The sequence below is a fragment of the Telopea speciosissima genome, chromosome 3, assembly GCF_018873765.1.
Source record: "Telopea speciosissima isolate NSW1024214 ecotype Mountain lineage chromosome 3, Tspe_v1, whole genome shotgun sequence".
Lineage (NCBI taxonomy): Eukaryota > Viridiplantae > Streptophyta > Magnoliopsida > Proteales > Proteaceae > Telopea > Telopea speciosissima.
In genome coordinates, this window is record NC_057918.1 from 57,723,720 (window position 1) to 57,747,545 (window position 23,826).

Genomic DNA, 23,826 nt, shown 5'->3' on the forward strand with positions numbered 1-23,826 from the left:
ATTGAGAGAAGGGACCTACTCTCCTGTAAGTAACTGACTCTTCACAGACTGGTAGTCAAGTTGTAGCCCTGCAAGAAATTTTGCAACATGGAACTCAGCTCTTTGTTGCTTTAACTGATCCAGATTAGTAGTCGAGGGCTGGTGTATCTGCAGTTCTTCAATCATGCCTTTATAACTGGCAAAATACTCATTCAATGTTTTATCTTCTTGTTGGAAGGTAAAAAGTTTCAAATATAGATCATACATACGAGAGATATTCCTCTCTTGAGAGAAGCTTTCATGCAAATAATTCCAGACATCCTTAGCAATAGTGTGGAACATCACATTGGAAGCAGTAGTAGGTTCAACACTGTTCCATAGCCATATCTTTATAATAGAATTTTCACGCATCCACTCCTCATGAATTGTGAATGTGGTAGGATCCTTAGGATCACGATTAGGAGGATCATCTGTAATATATTTCAGTTTGCCCTTGGCATGTATGTAAGCTTGTACTGCCTGGGTCCATAATAAATAATTTGAAACTCCAGATTGTTTAATGGTGATAATCTGTACTTGGACATTGTCCGATGGTGGTTTAGAATCAGCCATCAAGTCCAAAAAGTAATAGCAGCAGCAAAGCAATTGGCTCTTGAACAGAACCTGGTTAGGTTTAACAGAGAAACCCAAAAATAAAAAACAGCAGTAATATTTCAACTGGCAGTAGCATTAGCAGTAATCACAAACAGCTCTTACTCAGACTCTGATTAGGGTTTGAAAATCTGAGAAGAGTAGAAGAACCAATCGGCAGCAGTAGGGTTTGTAAACCCAGAAGTAGCACTGGTAAATAGGGTTTTGAAAACCCAAAGGTAGCAGCAGTAAATAGGGTTTGGACACCCAAAAAGGAAACAATAGAGAAGATGAACTGCAGGGTGAATCTGTAAGAGAAATCAGATTTCCCAGATTAATGGATCAATTGGAGATAAAATAGCACCTGATATGAAACCCTCGATGGGTTACCGCAGGAAGTAGTAGAGAGAAAAAACAAGTTGAATTTGCAGTCTTCAATAGTAGATAGGACACACAGATTTGGATCAGTATTATATGTAGAAGAAGTCTTTAAATAACAAAGGCAGCTTCAACTTAAGGATCTCCAATCTATCTTAGAACTCAGGTAGATGGTATTAGTAGAAACCCTAGTTTTCACTTGAAAACTCCATCTAAGGTTTAATCCATAGCAATATGCAGCAGTGGGTGACCCTCAAACCAGAATCGCAGATCACTTCCAGTCTAAAGGTGATGCTCTGAAACCATGTAACAGAGTATAGATGAAGAAAACCAGAACCGAGAATGGAGGAAGAAGAGAGAAAGAGAAGAAAATGAGGAAGAGGAGAGAACTGTCGAATATTACAGTTTCCCTTACCTTGCTTATATTTATAATAGAAGGTTACATAGGAAAGGGCAGTCTTAATCAAAGGACTCCACATTACAAAAATAGAAACTAGGACTCCAACTAGGACTAGGAAAATAGTAGATACACATATCAGCCAAATCACTGTTCACGTGAACAGTACTTCAACAATCCCAATGATATTTTATGTGAAATGTCTGTGGCCGTGTTGCCTCCCTCTCCCGAGATCAGGTAAGGAGATTTGGTAAGCAAATCCAAGATTTTTTTGGCAATATTGCCAATAAAGAATTAAAATTTGTTACTAGAAATTGGCACTCTGAATGGAACTAATTGACATGGGACCTGCCATTGAATCCAAATCTGAAGATTGTAAAAGGGCATCTACTTGCGGGTGAAACTGTTTTCACTTTGAATGATACCTACTCTAGGCTGCAGCGCATTGTTTCCCCTAGCTCCAAGCCTGACACCAACCCCAAGGAGAATTCTGCATTTACTACTACCAGAGGCCGTGGTTCAGAAGGAGGACATGGCTTTGGTGGTCGTGGTTCAGGTGGACAACATATTGATAAGGCTGCCTGGCTGTGTTCTTATTGTGGGAAGACAAATCACACTGTTGAGACATGCTGGTCCAAGCATGGTAAACCAGAATGGGCTCAAAACTTAGCCAATAATGCAGCTCCTGAAGATGGTTCTGATTTTGTTGCTCCTAATGATACTAAACCTGGTCCTGAAGAGTCTTGAGTCACCCACTTCCACTACGGGGGCATCTACTTCCGTTGCCACATTGGCTCATGCAGGTACACCTGCTTTCTTTTCCACCACTTCTACTCCCTGGATCATCGATTCAGGGGCTTCCACTCACATGATTGGTAAGTCATCTGTTTTCAGTTCTATTTCATCTAATTCTCATACTCCTCCTGTAATTGTGGCCAATGGTTCCTCCACCCCTGTTATTGGGCATGACACTGTTTGTCTAAATTCTAATATTTCTCTTGCTTTTGTTTTACATGTTCCTCAATTTCCCTTAAGTTTTCTTTTTGTTAGCCAACTTACTAAAAGTTTGAATTGCTCAATGACATTCTTCCCTTCTCACTGTATTATTCAGGATCTTCACACGAGGAAGATGATTGGTGGAGGGTGTGAGAAAGATGGGTTATATTATCTGAATGGTGTTGCTCTGTCTGCTTCGGCTGCAGCTACTACTATTGGTGGAGAGTCCCCTTTCCAATGGCATTGTAGGCTAGGCCAATTATCTTTGTTTAGATTAAAGATTTTGTTTCCGCAATTTAAATCTTTAGATAGGTTAGAGTGTGAGGGCTGTGGGTTGGGTAAGCATCATTATACTACTTATCCATCTCGTACTATGCCCCGTAGTCCTTCCTTATTTTCTTTAGTACATTTAGATGTGTGGGGTCCTTGTCGTGTAAGTAATAGACATGGTTTTCGGTATTTTGTCACTTTTGTGGATGACCATTCCAGAACTACATGGTTGTATCTTTTAAAGGATCGGTTTGAATTTTTACATGTATTTCAAAGTTTTTGCAATGAAATAAAGACCCAGTTTAATGCTTCTATTAAAAATTTTCAGTCTGATAATGCTTTGGAATTTGTTCAAAATGAGATCTCTTCTTTTTGTGTTGCTAACGGAATGGTTCATCAAACTAGTTGTTCCTATACTCCTCAACAAAATGGGATAGCAAAGCGGAAGAATAGGCATTTACTTGAGGTTGCCCAGGCTTTCATGATCAAGGTACTAACTCAATCCTTGGAAAAACCGAGTCGAGATCTCGCTGAGTTGGTGCATTTTTTTTCCCGACTCGAAGCCTCAACTCGGTGGGTTTTATACCTAGTCTGGGTCTGAAACTTGGTATTCAGCCTATTTTCGGCCATTTAAACACAATGACACTATCAGATTTTGCAAAAACAAAGTCCAAATATGAGTTTCGCTTCGAACCATAGGTTGGTAGGTGACGACATACTAAAATACCCTACTCTACACATAGTTTAGTAATTAAAAGCAATCAAAACATTCAATTAATGTAAACAACTTAAATAAGCATTAGAAATGTTAAAGTGAACAATACATCAATCTTTAAATAAATGTTACATAAAATGTGATATGTTAATGTATTCAGTCCCAACCATATCCACATAGAATTCCCATGGCATAGTGTTGCTGTAGTTTTGCACATAGTTTGCCACAACACTCATATAAGTGTTGTCATCAACATATTTCAAGTCCCCTATCCTGAGGTATAGAAGAGGCAGTTGGAATGAGGCGTGAGATCCACTGCTACTGTCATATTGAGGCATATATGGGTATGGCTGGTTTGGGACTGGGAATATGGGCCCAAAACCAGACCTAGTGCTTTGATTGTCAAACTCATGTGTTGACTGCCCAAACTGACCATAGCCACTATATTCGGAACCGGCCATAATCATAGTCATGATGAGGCTGAAATGAATCCCACGACTGACGCTCACTAGTAGCATCTGTACTCATGCTTCCGAACTTGCAAGCATGGTGTTCATACTCATGTCATCATCCTGAGCCTGTGATTGTTTGCGACCCTTCTTTCTCTTGTACGTAGCGTAGATACCATGGTCTCGATTCTATGTGGCATGCATAAACTGAGACTCACCTGTGTAACGTACAGGGTCCGCCTGCATTCCCACCTCATGTTGGTACTGCTCGCGTATCCCCTCATGGCGATCATCATAATAACCACCACTTTGAATGCCACCACCACCAGTAGGGTCATCACCATTAGCACCATCACCATTACTATCACCATCACCACCATCACCATCACTACCACCATCATTATCATCATCAGCAATAGCAACACTTCCTGTTGTAGCCTCAAAAGATCTCGGTGACTCTGAATGTGCACGCACCTCTTGCGATATATAGTCCTCAACATTTATACTGGTTACGGACGTAATGGTGGGGTCTAATCCATATTTGGTGCACCACGATCCCTCACCCACTAGAATAGGGGATCCTCATCATTATCAAAGTCCTCTTGGAAAATGTTTGCTAGTTCGATGGGTTCTTTATCATTGGTGTCCATTCCTTCACATATGTGCCTTATCCTTAGTCTCATATTGTAATGCACATACACCAGCTGCTCCAGTCGTTTGCTACCCAATCTGTTCCGCCTCTTCGAGTGGATCAATGAGAATGTACTCTAATTGCGCTCGCATCCGGAGGATGAACAAATTTGTGAGAACACTCTCACTGCTCTATCTTCCTCAGGTTGGGTGAACTTGTACCATAAAGCATCTACCAGTCGATTGCATTACAAATATAGAATATTAAGAATATGTACATTCTAAAGGGATAAAATTATAATTCATAAATGTAATGCCATGCCACCTACCAGGGTCTGACTTTTGTTTACCCTCCACTGCAGCTTTTCAACTAAAACTTGCTGAGGTCTCTTTGAAATATTGGATTTGTTTTCATTTCAAATTTCAAACATTGTTAGAGGTATTGGTATTTACTATTTAGTAATTACATTCCTTTACTTACTACCAAAGTACCAAGTCCCATACTCTCACCTCATCATTGCACTCAACCTGTGTCTTGGCATTGGGCTCCAACTTCTCAATAACATTTTAAACCGCCACTAACAAATCTGTGTCTAGCCCAAGATTACTAATACTTTGGATTTAGATAGTATGCTGGCAAAGTGGAAGCCAAGAATATAACTTGTTAGTGACTTAATGCTTTTGAGTTTTGAATTTGTAAATGTAATAACTCATATAAGTGTTGAACTCACCAGTTTTATGCAATGGATGACTCAAGTGCTTCTCCCACCGCGCATCAATGATGTTAGTGTATGACCTTGCATTCTGGGGTATCGCAACTCTGACCATTTCCTTCATCTTTTGAAGGGCAGCATAAATGTGGGGCAAGGTAGGCTTCTTCTCTGTATCAACCATCCTTAGTACTGCTACTACTGGTTCTAATATGGCAACAACTTTATGCAAGTCCTTCCAGAATTGGTCACTTGCAATGGTCTGTTGTGCTTCCCTCCCTTCATCTGAATTAGACCCATGCCAACCAAACCACTGTTCACTTGTAAACATAGACTTTAGACCTACCACCTTCATGTGAAAGCTCTTCAATGCAATGTAATTGGTGGCAAATCGAGTGTCACCAGGCCTTACTAAATTGTCATTGCATTTTTCCCTCAACATGGCTAAAGCATAACCATGGTTATATACAAAATTGGTCACTTATCTTGCCCTATTGACCACACCTGCCACCTAAGTTTTCTTCCCCATGTCTTTCAACATTAAATCAATGGAATGTATTGCACATGGAGTCCAAAAGAGGCGGATCCTCTTACTCTTCTTATTCATCAACTTCTCTTCAACCTTTTAAAGTTAGAACTGTTATCCGTCACAATTTGGATAACATTCTTTGGTCCTATATCATCCACTATTGGCTTCAGTTCCTTATACAAGTATGATGCATCGGCAGACTTCAAGAATACTGTCTTCCCATTGTAACTCACCATGAAATTGATAATGGACTGTCTAGTAGGTCCAGTCTAACCATCAACCATAAAGATAACCCCATACATCTCCCACCTTAGCCTTAGACCTTCAATGTACTCTTTCAATTCTTCTACCGCCTTAGGCAAATATACATTATATAATTCGTGTGGTGAAGGCTCCTTCCATCCTGGGCTAACCCTCTCTGCAGCGTCAAGGAATGCATGATAGTATGTTCCTTGTGCTACATTAGTTGGAATGCCATTATATAACATGAACTTGCTTGAGGCTTTCTGTGCTTCCTCTTGTTTACCACCAAACACTTGCGGGATGGTTGGCTGGTAGGCATCTTGTTGCCTAAAAATAGATGGATCTTGATAAAAAATGGGATCTGGGGAATGTGCTCGTGGTCGGGTCGAGGACCGTGGGATCTGTCTTATGTCAGTGCTTCTCATCTTCTCTTCTTGTTGCACTGGTATAGCTGAGCTAGATCCACCATCTCCTCTTGCCTGCTTATATCTTCTCATATTCTCCAACTCCAAACTTTGTCTATTATCTGCCAAAGCCTGCTGGTAAATTCTTCACTCAGCCTCTGATTTGAACTCACCAGGTGTAGGCCTATATTCAGTATCATCTCCTCCATGGATCTCTACACCAGGCCTCTCTAGCACTACCTCATCAAACTCTTTTTGTTGTCTTTCCCTCTCAGCTTTCTTTGCTCGTCCTCCTCTCAAGTGTTGTGTCATAGCCTGTTGCACTCGGCTTGAAACATTTCTGCATGTGGCAACGTCCGTAACTAGCCAAATGTTGCTTTAACCTAGTGGCTCCTCCAGATAACAACTTTCCACAATAGTTAGACTTGGACTTCTTTTTATCCTTGGACATCAAGACTCCATGTTGCCATGTTATATCAACACGGGCCCCCCATTGTATACCAAATGTCTTACTCTTCACACTATTACATAAAAAAGCATGTATTAGCAACTATTAAAGGCTTAAAGTATTGTATTCGTAACTATTAGACATAATGTCAAGCTACTAGAACAATCAAATAGCTATCTCTAATTTATCCCCTAACCCTAGTATTTATTTCTTAATTAAAAATAAAATTTAGAATTTTTATTAAAAATATGTATACCTTAAAATATAAAACATTATAATGTAATGATGTATTTAACACCATTTGAAGTTAGACATATGTACATATGTTGAGTACAAAGAAAATGCCAAATGATTGGAGGAGAAGCACTGTAGTTCCGATTTATAAGAATAAAGGTGATATCTAGAACTGCAATAACTATAGAGACATAAAACTAATGCGTCATACCATCAAGCTATGGGAAAAAATCATTGAAGCACACATAAGAAGAGAAACTGATATATCGGAGAACCAATTTGGTTTTATGCCAGGGAGAGCTACGATAGAAGCTATTTACCTTCTTAGGAGACTTGTGGAAATTTTTAGAGTTCACAAAAGGAACCTCCATATGATCTTTAACGACCTAGAAAAGGCCTATGACAGAGTCCCTAGAGAGCTCATTTGGCATGTCCTAAGCAAGAAAAGGAGCTCAAGTAATTATGTGGGTATAATTAAGGACATGTATGAGAGCGTGGTGATGAGTGTCCGAACTGCAGAGGGCCAAAGTAGTGAATTCCCAATTACAATTGGGTTACACCAAGGATCAGCTCTAAACCCTTATTTGTTTGCACTCATCATGGATGATTTAACCAGACACATCCAAGATGAGGTTCCTTGGTGTATGCTATTCGCTGATGATATTGTTTTGATCGATGAGACAGTGGAAGGGATTAATGCGAAACTGGAGGTTTGGAGATCAAGCTTGGAATCAAAATGTTTTAAGTTAAGCAGAACAAAGATAGAATATATGATGTGTAACTTCAGTCAAAACAGGAGAGGTGAAACTTGAGGAGCAAGAGCTACCACAAAGTGAATGCTTTCGATACCTGGGGTCAATCATTAACAAAGAGGGGAATATAGAGGATGATGTGTCCCACAGAATTAAAGTAGGGTGGATGAAGTGGAGAGGTGCATCGGGGGTGTTATGTGATAAAAGCATGCCCGTTAAGCTTAAGGGGAAATTGTACAAGACAGTAATAAGATTAGCTATGACTTATGGGGCGGAATGTTGGGCAGTAAAGAAGAGTAATATAGACAAGATGAGTGTAGAAGAGATGAGGATGTTGAGGTGGATGTGCGGCAAGACCAGGAGAGATAAAGTAAGGAATGATTGTATTAGAACCGATTTGGGAGTTGCATCAATACAGGACAAACTCCGTGAGAGCCGGTTGCGGTGGTATGGTCATGTCCAACGGAGACCCATGGATGCACCAGTAAGGAAGAGTGACCAGATTCAGTTTGACGGAGGTAAAAGAGGTAGGGGTAGACCTAAAATGACTATTGGAGAAGTGGTAAGAAAGGATATGCATGTGGTAGAGCTCGATCCTAGTATGACCGCAGATAGAGTTGTTTGGAGGACAAAGACCCGTGTAGCCGACCTCTTGTAGGGGATTGTTCCCAGGATGCTGCTTTGACTACTGCTTCGACTTATACCTTTACTTATTTTCTTCTAACTCCCTTTTACTCCTTTTAATTCTCTTACTTCCATTACTGTCACAACATCTATCGGATCCATGTAGCCGACCCCATTTAGTTGGGATAAGGTTATGGTTGTTGTTGTACATAATTTTCCAAGAAAAACAGGTATTATTTCCTTAATATTATATATTTTTTACAATTTTAATAATATTTTTATTAATTCTGAAAAATAAAATAATTTTTTTAATGGGTGAAAAAATAAAATGACTCCATGAGGCTGTAGAGCATCCAAATTTGTCCAACATACATGAAAATCATTCCAAACAATCATTATTCATCCTATTTTTTCAAATTTTTTTTCTTTCAAGAAAATCATTTTTTTTGCAGAAAAAATAATAACAGAAAAAAAATTCGGACTCCATCAAGTGATAGATCGTCCAAAGTTATGTAACATCTTAAAATGACATGAATCTACCAAGGATTGAACAATTTTTTTTTGGAAAAAATAGAATTCGGGAAAAGTAGTTTACCTTTGAAAAATCCTTCAAATTTGTGATGAATCTTGAAGATTTGTAGTTGAATCTTCCAAATGTGCAGCTGAATCACCTCACCCGCAAGTTACAAGTTCAAATCCATAGCCAAAATGACTCAAGTTCAAGTCACAACCTTCAAATGGAGAAGAAAAGAGGCTTTGGACAAAACTTGATTGAGTTTTGTCGAGTCTCGTCGAGTTAGGTGAACTTCAAAGTCTTAGATGGGTCGAGATCTTGACCCGAGATCCGAGATCTGGCTGAGATCTCGCCGAGAAAGTGTAATTTTAAATATCGTATAGGGACTCGACTCGGTTTCTTAAAAAACCGAGATCTCGCGAGTTCTCGAACCATGCTCATGCTACATATGCAGGTGCCCAAACATTTTTGGTGTGATGCAGTCCTTAGTGCGTGTTTTTTGATTAACCGAATGCCGCCATCTGTCGTTGCAGATAAATCTCCTTTTTCTATTTTATTTCTTGGCATATCAATTTTCAGCTTACCTCCTAAAGTTTTTGGGTGTGTCTGTTTTGTTCGTAACCTTCATCTCCTTGGCATAGTTGTTAAGGCGCCTTGCCCTCGCCTTGAATTCTGGTGTCTCCTTGGTCGCCTAGGCGACGCCTTGTCGCCTTGTTTTCAAACCCTTAGACAGCCTTGATTTGCCTAGGCGCCTTAACAATTATGCTCCTTGGTGATAAATAGACCTCGGTCAACCAAATGCATCTTCCTGGGTTACTCTCGAACCCAGAAGGGATATAGGTGTTATGATCCTCTGACTCGGAGGCAATTTGTTATTGTGGATGTCACCTTCTTTGAAGGTACATCTTATTTTTCTAGTCCGCCCACGGAGGCTAGTGATCCGTTAGCTGTGTCTGAAGTTTGAACATCCTCCCATTACGGCTGTTGTTCCTATTTCTACTTCTCCACTATAGGTGTATCGGCATAAGAGGCACATTGGGCAACTCGATACAGATAATGCTGGTCCATCTACATCGCTTCCTGTACCTTCCTCAACCTCTGGTGGAGATCCCAACTTACCTGCTCTTCCTGACTTACCAGCTGATCCGGTTCCTAATGACTTACCTATTGCCACTCGGAAAGGTAAACGTTCATGCACTAAAAAATCTTTGGCTGCCTATCTCATTGAAAAATTTGTTTCTTTGTCTCACCTTCCATCCTGCCCTCATAGTCTTGCTACCTCCTTGTCTACTTGTACCATTCCTTGCACCCATTCTAAAGCTCTTGTTATTTCTGCTTGGAAGAAAGCCATGGATGTGGAAATGGGTGCCTTACTGACTCGATATACATGGGAGTTGGTGGATTTACCTCCTGGTAAAGACCTGGTCAAGTCGGTGGGTGTATACTATTAAGTATCATTCTGATGGGTCTATTGAGCGGCTAAAAGCCCGTCTGGTTACTAAGGGATACACCCAGACCTATGGTGTTGATTATTTTGAGATCTTCTCTCCTATGGCTAGACTGAATTCAGTTCATTTCATTATCTCAATGGCTGTGAATTTTGATTGGTCCTTATATCAGTTGGACATTAAAAATGCCTTTCTTTATGGTGACTTGCTCGAAGAGGTCTATATGGAGCAAGCTCCCGGGTATATTGCTCAAGGGGAGAGCAGTGGATGTGTATGTAGGTTGCATAAGGCCATTTATGGGCTGAAACAGTCTCCCTGAGCATGGTTTGAGAAATTTAGTTCCATTGTGACTGGCTTTGGTTTTCTCAATGTTTCTCAGATCATTCTGTGTTTGTTCACTGTCACGAAGAGAAGTTGGTTGTTCTTGTTGTCTATGTAGATGTCATCATTGTGTCAGGAAATGATGAGAGTGGGATAAAGGAGGTGAAAGATTACTTACAACAGCATTTTCAGACTAGAGACTTGGGCCAGCTTCACTATTTTCTTGAGATTGAGGTTATCAGAAGCAAAAAGGGGATCAGCCTGTCCCAAAGAAAATATGTGTTAAATCTCTTGACCGAAACTGGTATGCTTGCTGCAAGACCAGTAGATACTCCTATGGATCCTAATTAGAAATTTGGCACTGTTGATAGTGAGGGTCTTAAGGATGTTCACTCTTACAAAAGCTTAGTTGGAAAACTATTATACTTGACTGCCGCTAGACCAGATATATCTTACGCTGTTGGGATTCTTAGTCAGCTCATGCAATTCCCTTGTAAGTCTCATTGGAATGCCACTATTCGGGTTCTTCGGTAATTGAAGAGTGCTCTGGGGAAGGGGCTTATTTATCATCCCAATAGACATATGGAGCTTGTTGCCTATTCTGATGCAGATTGGGCAGGTTCAACTAGTGATCGTCGGTCTACCACAAGGTATTGTACGTTTGTTGGAGGAAATGTGGTTACATGGCGAAGCAAGAAACAAACCATTATTAACAGATCCAGTGCCGAAGCAAAGTTTAGAGCTATGGCTCATACTACTGCAGAGTTGATGTGGGTTAGATCTCTCCTACTTGAGATGGGGTTTCCAGTTCCAACCCCTATGAAGATGTTTTGTGACAACCAGGCAACCATCTATATTGCTAGTAATCCGGTCTTCCATGAGAGGACAAAGCATATTGAGGTGGATTGTCATTTCGTTCGCAATATAGTCTTGAAGAAACTAATTGAGACACCATTTGTCACTTTGTCAGATCTAGTTGCTGATGTCTTCACGAAATCCTTATTTGCCCCTCGTTTTTGATTTTGTTGTAACAAGCTGAGCATGGGTGATATATATGCTCCAGCTTGAGGGGGAGTGTTGAAATATTAGTCTAGGGGCAGTTTAGTCTTTTAGTGTTTTTATTTTTAGTTTATTTTTATTCTCTTAGTATGACAGTTTGATGTAAGGGCAATTCTGTCCAAAAGGTTCTTTTTATTATAAATACAAGTTGCTGACCTGTGTGAGAACATATTCTTCTAACGCAGGTCCCTTTCTCTCTCTTGGGGCTTGTGTGTTTCCCTCTTTCTCTTCCTCTGTTCTGGTTATTAATTTCTGATATTATAGCAATCTAGATGGAGCATTAGTAGGTGCTGTATAATACTTTTGCTTCCTTATCTAGATGGAGCACTAGTAGGTGCTGTAGAATACTTTTGCTTCCATTTTCCTTCATCCTTAAATCTGTCTCCTAATATTTTTTTAATATAATTGTTTGTTTGATGTTCTGATGCCTATATGTTTGTCAGAGGGCACGCCTTTTTCGTTTTTTGAAGATTGGAATTGTTTTCCTATAGTTCAAAAATTTTCTTCTTGTGCTGCTTCTATAGACTTCTCTATGTTTCTGTGATAGGTGTGGTGCTGTACAATCTGGTAATATGGGTTCATCTGATGCAGTACTTGATGGAATACTTGGTTTTGGACAGTCAAATACGTCCATGATATCACAACTAGCTTCAGAAGGGAAAGTCAGAAGGATGTTTGCTCACTGCTTGGGCGGTATAAATGGTGGTGGAATGTTTGCTATTGGACACGTTTTGCAGCCAAAAGTAAAAACAACTCCATTGGTACCAGATCAGTGAGTGGATTTATTTTGTTCTATAAATTACTTTGCACATTATGATTTTCTTATTTATCAGTTTAAGATGCCTTGTTTAAGTTTTTACTGATAAGATCTATTTGAATATAAAGTCCTGGTGATTCATGAAGAAATGTATTGTATTATCATATTGTTTAAATCTACATTTTCTTTAGGTTGAATCTCATATTATCAAAGACAAGTCTGCTGTATTTCTCACAATCCTTTTATTGACTCATAATTTTCAATGAAGAAATAATCATGTGATTAGACACTCCTCTCGGGTGTGTAGGAAAGTTATGATGCTATATTCTTCAAGCACAAGCTTAAAATTTAGTTCTAGATAAATTAGATTACTCGTCATTAAAAAAAAAAAAAGGAAAAAATGCTTTTAAAATCTTTTTTGTTAATTCATAGTTGTTTTGGTGAATCAGCCATAGGAAGTCTTAGTAAATATCAGAGGCAAACCAGCCGGTCCACGTAATGGGAAGCTGTATTTTACTTCTTGGTTGTTTTGAGTCATTAAGAGAGTATTATCCTTGAAGCATTGGAAAGCTAACTCAGAGATGAACAATTCTCATGTTTATGGCTTCTGAAGAATCCAAGTGGAGAAACACTCAACACTTCCGTGAAGTTGCTGCAATATGTAGAAACAGCATTTTGGAAATCATGCACGGTGCGACAACTACATTTGAGATCATATCTCTCTCATCCAAACTTGGATTGACTCACTTCTTGAGGCGTGGAAGGATAAATCATAGGGCAAGAGTCCTTGAGTTTTCAGCATAAACTGATTCTGCCTCGAAGACGGCTCAAAACTCTCATGAAGGTCTGCACCATGCAAATTTCCATTACAAATCACTGCACTTTACCTTCAAGCTTTGCCTCAAGCCAACTACCATGGCAATCGTGCTCGTAGCAGCTTCACATCATCAACATGGATCCTAGAGGTTCTCACAGCTTCTTCCAACATAGAGATTAGAGAGAACCACATTGACCACCTCATTATACCATATCAGCCCACAATGCAAGCTCAACTGCTCATAGACAACATCAGCTGTCAATGATCCAGCTCATCCCAAGTGAGCCAAATGGTCTTCACAACTACACCATTGGCCTTTCAGTGATATTGCTCTACTCTAGTCTGGCCATCTCAAGACCTTCCTGCCCATGCCAGCTCATTGTACAAACCCAGTATGCCAGATAGAATTATCAACTGCCACTGCCACTACTAACTATCAACCGTGAAGCCTGTCAGCCCAGCTGTCCACTCTGCTCTGCTTGACCACCACATGATTTTCATGTCTTGCCATACACTGGCTGCCTTTGCACACCACAGCTCAAATTAGCTCTGAAGATTACTCACCATACCAAACAAACTGTTTAGCTGCGAAAGGCAAAAGCCACTTGGCACTGCCTCTGCCAACTGTCCAGTCATGTTGGCCATGTCAATTCACAAGCTAGCTGCTCATTGTAGCCTTCAAAACTGACAATTTCCTACTGTCACTGCTGACTGCATCTCAGCTCAGCTGAGTGAGTGTGTTGACCATCAAGAATACCAACACAAGCTCATTGCTCAACTGATCTTCCTACCTGGTTGTGTTGACAACAATGACAACAACAGTTCAATGCTAGCTATGTTCAACATTCTCCCCTTTTGAAATTGCTGTCAACACATGTGAGCAATTTATAGATGTTGTGTCAACACACAGACTCAATCAATTCCTCCATTAGGCGAAAGGGCTCAACTACTGCTCTTCTTTGTCAGACTGCGGAAACTGATCAACCTTCACAAAATGCTGTTCTCCCCCTTACTTGGACCTCTCCTGAGACTAACTTTTGTAGTCGATCATCATTGCTTATATATATACTCTTTCTCCCCCTATACACCACTACACTGCTCATCATGCACAACAGTTGTATCAGGTGGAATTTCTCATTTGGTTCCATCTGGATCACACGGCTACTCATTTCATCAGTTGCTTACCATTTCTCCCCATCCAGACACCAAACACACAATCACTCCCCTATCCAAAAATGACAAACTCCCCCTGAACCATAGGCTAGTACTCTTGTCACACCGCAACCCCACCCTAGGGTTTTGATGTAACTAGAATGATTACCATCATCCTAAACAAACACTAGTATCTCGATGCAGTGGTCAATTCACAGTCAACTCTTCATAAATATCACAAGTATATCAGAGTGCAGAAAAAAAAAAGACATTATATCAGTAAAATGTAAATCAAAAGAGTGCGGAAGCGTTTACCATAGATACAAAATATCCATTTCTCTAAGTGATAAATAATTAATAACTTATCTCAAAAGACCAACAAAAGACTTACACAAAAGTAAGTGTAAATATAGAAGCTTATACAAACAAAAAACTCAAAAGAAACAAAAGGTATAAGTTCTCGATCAAGGTGTCCCATAGGCAGAATCATCACATGAACACCTAGCACCGTGAACCTCAGTCATCGACTCCTGGTCACCGGCACCGAATAAATCATACCCAAAAGAAGGAGCCTCAAGGCTTGCCACCAAAACATCACCTGCAAACACATCTAAAAGGTTGCGTAAAGGGGGGTAAGCTCTACTGAGCCCGGTGAGGGGATGGGGAACACAAAAGCAATAATACATAGTCCATAATGCATGAATTAAAATTAACAATATTATCCACCTAACAATCAGTCTAAGTAAGTCATTCATGATACTTGTGCTCCACCTTGTGGCGCACGTTTAGGGTTTTGCTCACACGTGGTTTTTGGTCATGGCGGCTCCTCCTGGGGAGGATTGCCCGCCTGATCCACCTCGCCTTGGGATTGTTCATGGTAGGGCTGCGACTTTTGCATCCGTGGTGACTAGATCTTTGGCCCTGCCACCCGTCGCTGTGGAGATTAAAAAACCTTCTTCGTTCTTTGGAGCACCAGCGGTGTTCTTCTCCAAGGAGGAACTGGGACTTTCAGAGCAGGCCTTTGTGACTGCACTGGTAGCCAAATGCAGTTATGGGAAGCCTTCGTTGTTCTTGATCAAGGAGTCCCTTCAAAAATCGCTGCACCTGCAAGGCGAAGTGGTTGTTTCGACGCTTGATCCTAGGCATGTGCTTCTTCGATTCAATGTTCATACGGATTTCGTGAAGGTTTGGATGAGGGAACAAATGCACATCCAAGGCTTCCTGTTTCGTTTTATGAAATGGACCTCAGACTTCGTCTCAGGATGGGAATCTCCTTTGGCTCCTGTATGGATTTCTTTGCCTGGTCTACCCGTTAATCTTTATTTGGGGAATTTCTTGGTGTCGATTGCTGGAACTATTGGCAAAGTCCTGAAGGTGGATGGTGCTACGGCGAACTGCACTCGCACAGTGGCGGCTCGTGTTTGTGTTGAGGTGGACTTGCGAGCCTCGTTGCTGAAGAAGATTTGGATTGGATGTGGTGCGACTAGGTTTCATCAGTCTATGATTTATGAGAGAATGTCTGCTTATTACGAATCGTGTTCAAAGATTGGACATTCGAAGGAGTCTTGTAGAAAGGTGCAACAGAGGATGCCTGCCGGTAGTCGCACAGAACCTGCAGGAGTGGGCGATGCTAATGTTTCCAACGACATTGGAGTTGCGGCGGCGGATGTTGTGGGAGGGGATAGAAATTGTGATGGAGTCTTTATTCCTCACGGCGAGGGTACCTCGCATGGTGGTTTTGGAGGAGGCAGAGTGACACAAGGCCAGGGGCGTGCAGCGGCTTCTTGCTGGAAAAATGGTCGATGGAGGCCTGTGGAGAGGCAGGTGGAAGATAGCTCCTTCTTGATTGTGGATAAGGGGCCGTGTATTAATGCCTTTGCTGGTGCACGCTCCCAGAGGGCCAGGCAGTGGGCAATTGTTTAGGGGAAGAGACGTTAGCGACAGATGGCCCTGTCGATGGAGTAGGTGGTGATGTTGCTCCTTCTGCGTTGGAAGAGGGGGAGATTCCTGGCGTTTCAGCTGGGATTTTTGAAGCCAAGAAGGTGAGGGATGACGGGAGCAGGGAAGGACAATTGAGGGAGGACATGGTGTTGAAGTGTGGAACTGTGGAGATTGCTGGCAGGGGGTTGGTAAATGTTCGCTCGCTTTCTGTTGATGGCCCCTCTTCTCCTTACTTTGACGGAAGGACAGCGCCGCTGGCACAAAAGATGATTGGCATGTGTCGGATATGGCGGCTATGGAGTTAAGCCGTGACGCTTTGTTGGACACCTTCAAGGCTTTCAATGCCATTCTTGATGGGAGGATTCGTAGAACCTTTGAGAGGTTGGAAATTGAGCACAGGGCAGCAGTGCCTATTGGTCGACGGGTTAAGAAACGGTTGCCCCCTCAGGCTGCTTTCCTCAGCGCAAGCCAGGTGTATAGGAGGAAGAAAATTCTAAAGGCGAAGCATAGTCGACAGGTTATGGAGGGTTCTCATCGGCGGGTCACAAGATCAATGCGATCGACGGTTGGCTCCTTGAACCTTGCTTAATGAGCTGCATTTTTTGGAATGCCAGGAGAGTTGGGAATAAGCCTACGAATAGGCAGCTGAGAACACTTGTAAACTTAAATAAAGTTGATATTGTTGCGGTGGCTAAACCTAAAGCGCAGGTTTCTAAGGCACGAATGGTCATGCGAAGGATTGGGATGGACATGATGCATATTTTGGACAGGTTATGGGTTTTTTGGAAGGCGTCATGGCAAGTTAAGTAGTGGAAGGGCATTGTCAGTTTGTTACACTGGAATGCTAGGGTGCTGGTGCTGAATCTTTCCTCATGACTTTTGTCCATGGTCTTTGCACAGTGGTTGAGAGGAGGGAGATGTGGGAGAGACTCGAGGCGTTCTCTCGTACTGTCACTTTACCTTGGTCAGTGGGGGGTGATTTCGATGCTGTGGTTTCCCCGCTGGAGAAGACGGGTGGTAGACCGGCCTGTTCACTTTCTTTGGAGGAGTTTGGGAATTTTTTGAGCAGGGCTGGCCTTATTGATCCAGGATATGCTGGTAACATATTTACTTGGTCGAACAACCAGTCAGGTGTAGGTAGGGTGAGGCCAGACTGGATCGGTTCTTGGTGAATACTGCTTGGGTGGGTGCTTTTCCCAGGTACTTAGTCAACCATTTTAATAGGACCTGCTTAGATCATGCGCCTATTGGTTTCACTTTCTCAGTTGCTACCTATCATACCTTTTCAACTTTCAAATTCCAGCAAATGTGGTTATGGCACCTTGAGTTTCTGGACTTTGTGAAGGGTCATTGGGACAAGCCGGTGGCTGGCACGCCCCTCTTTGTGTTATTCATGAAGCTTAAAGGGCTTCGCAGTGCTCTTCGTAATTGGAATAAAGAGGTTTTTGGCAACATTCATCAAAAGGTTAGGGATGCAGAGGACTCGGTTAGCAGAGCGGAAACAGATTTTGACTAGCGGGCCGATGACATCTCCAAAGACAATCTTGTGGAGGCCAAGAAAGCTCTACAGGAGGTGTTACTACAGGAGGAAATCTTCTGGAAGCAAAAATCCAGGGTCACTTGGCTGAAGGAAGGGGATCAAAATACTAAATTTTTTCATTCCATGGTTAAGGTCAGGAGAAGGCAAGCTGGTGTTCAGAAAATTAAAGATGAAAATGGTGATTGGATTTATGACCTTGATGGGGTGCAAGCTGAGGCTGTGCACCATTTCTTAGGCATCTTTACATCTCAGGGCTGCTTGGTGGATGAGGAGCTTCTTTTTGTGATCCCACATTTGGTAACTGAAGCGGATAATGCTTCTCTTCTTTTGACACCATCTATGGAGGAGGTGAAGGGGGTTGTTTTTTCTTTGTCTTGCGACAGTGTGCCAGGCCTAGATGGTTTCTTCGGATATTTTTTTACTTCCTGCTGGGATGTGGTTTGCAATGATGTTTGGGCAATGGTCAAGGATTTCTTTGAAGGTGGTGTCCTGCCGAGGAGTTTCACCTCTGCCAACCTAGTGCTAATCCCTAAAAAAGACAACTTTGAGGTAATGGCTGACTGGAGGCCTATTAGTCTTTGTAATTTTTCGGATAAGATCTTTGCTAAGATCATTACGACAAGGCTGGCAGGGGTTCTTCCTTTCTTAGTGGCAGAGGAACAAGGTGCTTTTGTCCAGAGCCGGTGCATTCATGATAATATTTCTATTGTTCAAGAAGTGGCTCAAGATCTGAACAGGAAGACTAGGGGTGGCAATGTTATTCTTAAGTTGGATATGGCTAAGGCCTATGACCGCTTGGAATGGAAGTTCCTCTGGATGGTTCTTTCTAAGTTTGGCTTTAGTAACAACTGGATCAGCTTGATCAGGAAGACGGTTGAGAACTGCTGGTTTTCTATTGTTCTGGGGGCAGCCAGCCGGGTTTCTTCAAGTCATCTAGGGGAGTGAGGCAGGGTGATCCTTTATCTCCTGCTCTGTTTATTTTGGCAGAGGAGGTCCTTAGCAGAGGTATTAAGGAGTTGTTTGTTGCTGGGCATGCTTCTTATTTCAAGCTTCCTAGAGGGTGTCCTAGGATCTCCCACTGTCTCTTTGCAGATGATACTATAATTTTCTCAAGGGGCTTAAAAGGCTCGGTCAAGCAAATCATGGGTTTTCTTCACAGGTATGAAGGCTTTTCTGGACAGCTTGTCAATAGACAGAAGAGCTTTTTTGTGCTAGGTGACAAGGCTTCGCCTGCTAGAGCCAAGATGGTAGGGGAAATTACAGGGTTTTGGAGGAAGGCCCTTCCAATCACTTATTTGGGAGCTCCTCTTCACTCTGGGAGACTGAAAATCTGTTTCTTTGATGGTCTTGTTGAGAAAATAAGAAACAAGGTTGCGGGTTGGAAGGGGAGACTTTTATCTGTTGGGGGACAAGTCACTCTTTTAAAACATGTCCTCTCTTCCATCCCGATCCATGTTCTTACCACCTTGGATCTGCCCAAGCAAGTTATTCGGAAAATTTATAGTATTTTTGCTGATTTCCTTTGGGGAAGCTCTGAGTAGGGCACCTGTATGCACTGGGTTTGTTGGTGGAAGGTCTGTAGGCCACTAGAAGAAGGTGGTCTGGGGGTTAGGCTTCTGGAGGATGTTGGTCTCTCGCTCAGGCTTAAGGGGATTTGGAGGGTTCTCTCTGAACAGTCTCTTTGGAGTGATTTTTTTAAGGCCAAGTTCTTCAAGAATCTTCATGTGGCTTTAGCTGGATCGCCTGGTGTTGGCTCTAAGTCTTGGCAGAATGCCCTGGTTTTTAAGAGCCTGTTGTTGGACAACTCTCGTTGGTTGCTTGGCAATGGTAATATTCTTTTCTGGCTGGACAATTGGACTGGGGCTGGTCCTTTATTGGATGCAGTGGACAATAGTCTCTTGATTGATTTGGAGGTTCGCCTTAAGGATGCGGTTGAAGAGGATGGCTCCTGGAAGCAGGGGCTAATGGACCACATTGATTCTGCTACTATTAGAAACATCATTACTTCTGGTAATTTTGCCATTACTGATAGGGAAGATGTTTTGGTTTGGACCCCTACAAGGGATGGTTGTTTCACTACTAAAGCTGCTTGGAACGAAGTGAGAAGTGCTTCTCTTATTGTTCCCTATGCCAAGTGGCTCTGGAACTCAACCCTCCCAGTGAAAGTGGGTTTCTTTTCATGGCAGCTCATGAATGGAAAGATTCCAACTGATGATTCTTTAATGGCGGTGGGCATTCCCTTGGCATCTAAATGTGTTTGTTGTGGAAGCCCCAGGAGGGAAGCGACGGACCACTATCTAGTTTCAGGTCGGACGGCATCCAAAGTTTGGGGTTACTTCTCCAGTATTTTTGACATAGAAGCTCCTCCTTACCAGGATGTCAGGAATCACATATCTTTCTGGCAGGGGTTGGCGGGCTGCCACTGTCACAGTGCTTTTATCATAGGAATTCTTCCAGCTCTGATTGTTTGGGAACTCTGGAAGGAAAGAAACAATAGAAGACATGGGGAAAAAAGGCGTTCTGGTAGCTTCATCATCCAATGCATTAAAACCTGGGTGAAAGATCTTCCGTTACCTACTAAGGTTGGTAAACAAGGATCTGCCAGAGATTGTTTGATTCTGCAGTGCTTTGGTCTCTTGGCTCCAATACCCAACCTGAAACGTCCCCTCCCTATCTATTGGTGTCCTCCTTTTGCCTCTGTTAAGCTTAATGTGGATGGTGCTTGTCGAGGTAACCTTGGGCTTGGGGGTGGGGGGAGGAGGTATCATTAGAGATTCGAATGGAGTGGTTTTGGCAGCATTTTCTAATTATTATGGGCTTTGCACTAATTCTATTGCTGAGCTGAGAGCACTTAGGGATGGCTTATCCTTGTGCTAGAAGCTTGGTTTTTCTGATGTGGTGGTTAACTCTGACTCTACTTCCATTGTCAGGATGGTTAACAAAAGGAGGTGTAACCTGTGGAAGGGGTGGTATTGGTTTCAGGAGGTTTTGGTTCTTGTTGCTTCTTCAAGGGCTTCGGTGTCTTTCGCGTATCGTGAGAGCAACAGGGCTGCTGATTGGTTGGCTAATCTGGCCTGTGACTCTGGATCTTCATCCAATTTCCAGCTTGCTAATTTGCCTTTGGGAACTCTGCAAGGGATTCTTAAGGAGGACATGGTCGATTTGCTGATCCTTAGAAAGTAATGCAGGTTTGTAATTTTTCCTGTGTATGGGTTTGGTAAGGCTTGGTTTGAGAGATTCTGAGAGTTTAGCTGTTCAGGTTGGGGTAAGATGGAATGTCCCCCACTTATATTCTTTATTATTTTTGGATATTAATAAAATCTCAGGGGCTGGCCCGGGTCCCAGATAATATTCAGGGGAAAAAAAAAGGTTTAAGTTACTAGGTCAATGCTACTACAATAACTCAGGAAGCATCCCGGGTCACTTACGGTTATCGCCGCTAAGGGTGTCAAAACTAAACCGAAACTGTTTACTAAAACCGAACCGAACCGTTTAAACCGAAACCGGCAGACTGTTTAGTTAAATGGTCTGGTTATGGTTTTAGAAATGACACATTTTATTTAATCGGTTTGGTTCGGTTTAGGCTGATTAATCCAACGGTTTCAAAACGCATAATCCAATTAAAACCGATTATAACCAAACCGTCTAACCCTTTTAAAACTTAACAAAATTTTTTTTTTTTTTTTTGTTTATAAATAAAAAGTCAAAACCTAACAAGTAGCAACTATTAAGCAGTCATGTTTCTTCATTAATGATTTCCTTTTTCCAAAAAAAAGCCTAATAACTTAGTAAGTAATAAGTAATAACTATTAATTAATAACTAGTATTAATAAATAGAGTAGAAAATGTGTATAGAACCGTCTAACCAAAACCGTGTAAAACCGTATAGAACCATTTAACCGAAACCGTTTACCAAACGGTCCAGGTTTTGATTATGAGACCGTTTAAGTTTAGTTAAACGGTCTGGTTATGGTTTCTACCCTCAAGCAGTCAAAACCGAACTGAACCAAACCGTTTAACTGAAACCGGACCGTTTAACACCCTTAATCGCCGCAATGCAACCTCAATTGTTGCTTTGGAGCCTGTGTCGGTAATGGCACACGCATACAGACCATCCAGTGGCAGACCCCGATAACCAATGATCATCCCCAACCTGGCCTCTCTCTACTCCACTGGTAAGCAGGGGGCCTTGGTTGCCCAACACCTAAACCCTGGTTAGTAAGGGTCGTAGCAAGGGGAACATAACCCTAACCGCATGATATTATATGATTCTATCTTGTCGAGAGGTATTCCGGGTGCATCAACATCCCTTACCATCTAGTACCCGGGTACTAGCACAACAAGGCACATGACAGGCCAATTATAACACATGACAACAATATACAATCTCACATGATCCCGGTGTCGGCATAGCCGACCACCTTATCCCATTCCATACATTTCCAACCACATTTGCAACGCATAACCATCAACATATATACGCATGTAAGCATTCATAGTTAAACAATGCAAATATGCAATCATGCATGAAATATGCCATAGAATCACATGTTATAAGGCAAAACACTCCCAAATTAAATCACACCCAAAGTTCTTTGACATGTGGACCTCCTATCCGCTGTACCTCCCTACCATCCTTAAATCTTGGAGCTTTCCCGTCCATTGCCCCTCCCTTCCTCTCATTGCCTTTGCCAAAAAGCTCTGTCTCCCCACCCGGGTATCCTTTTGCCGATTCGACCTTGCCTCTGTGCAATCCCGTCTTCAATCGGATCCGCTCAACCCCTTGCTGGTTGAGGAAGAAAGAAAGCTTTCTGAAGAGCTCTCTTCCCTCGCCACTCTGGAAGAAAGCTTTCTCTGCCAGAAATCCCGTATTAAATGGCTGGAGCTTGGTGACTCTAACACAGCTTTCTTTCACCGCTCTTTAAAAGCCAGGTTGAGCTCCAACTCCATCACCTTGCTCATTGCTCGGGAGTCGGGATGGATCCCTGCTTTCCTCTGTCCTCGATATTAAGGCCGAGGCTGTCTCCTTTTTCTCCTCCCTTTTTAACCCTCCCCTCCTCCCTTCCTCTCCCCTCCCTCCTGGCCTCATTAACAAATTTGTCCCCTCCACTCTGGCTAGCTTGCTCCTTGCCACTCCTTCTGATGAGGAGATTACCAGGGCTATCTTGTCCCATAAATCCAATAAGGCCCCTGGCCCGGATGGTTTCAGCATGGGATTTTTCCTTCGTTGCTGGGACCATATTAAAGGAGACCTCATCAAAGCTATCTGCAGTTTCTTCTTTAATCCCAGCCAGCTTGCCTAGATCAATCAGACTTTTCTTTGCCTCATCCCTAAAAAAGATGGAGCCTCCTCCCTGTCTGACTTTAGACCTATTTCTCTTTGCAATCTCCTTCACAAGTTCGTTGCCAAAGTCCTGGCAAACAGAATCCAGCATGTCATCCCATCCTTGGTCAGCCCCAACCAATCTGCCTTCATCTCTTGCAGAAGCATTGTGGATAACATCATCCTCTGCTCTGAAATTGTGCGTGGCTTCGACCAGAAATCCCACTCGCCCACTGCCCTTATGAAGATTGACCTTCACAAGGCTTTTGATTCCCTCAGATAGGACTTCATATGCGATGTGCTTTCCCGGATGGGCTTTCCCCCTGCCTTCATCCGTTGGATTCTGGCTTGTATCTCCTCCCCCTCCTCCGTTATAGTCAACGGTTCCCCCGCCTGTTTTTTCCACTCTAAAGTTGGGATTCGTCAGGGATGCCCTCTCTCCCCTTTCCTTTTCTCTTTGGCCCTGGAAGTCCTTTCGAGGAGCATCCAAGCCAAAACGGACCTTCACCTTATCTCCCCCATTCCCAAATGCAAGCACCTAAACCTCACCCACCTGGCCTTTGCAG

General features: G+C 42.3%; 1 protein-coding gene across 1 annotated transcript in view; it reads left to right on the forward strand.

Annotated features, from left to right (window-relative positions):
• LOC122653811 (aspartic proteinase 39-like) overlaps positions 1-23,826 on the forward strand; it is a 79,378-nt gene that overhangs the window by 11,697 nt on the left and 43,855 nt on the right. The window contains exon 4 of the mRNA XM_043847755.1: positions 12,278-12,502. Coding sequence (XP_043703690.1) covers positions 12,278-12,502 — 225 coding nt within the window. The remainder of the gene's footprint in view (positions 1-12,277; positions 12,503-23,826) is intronic.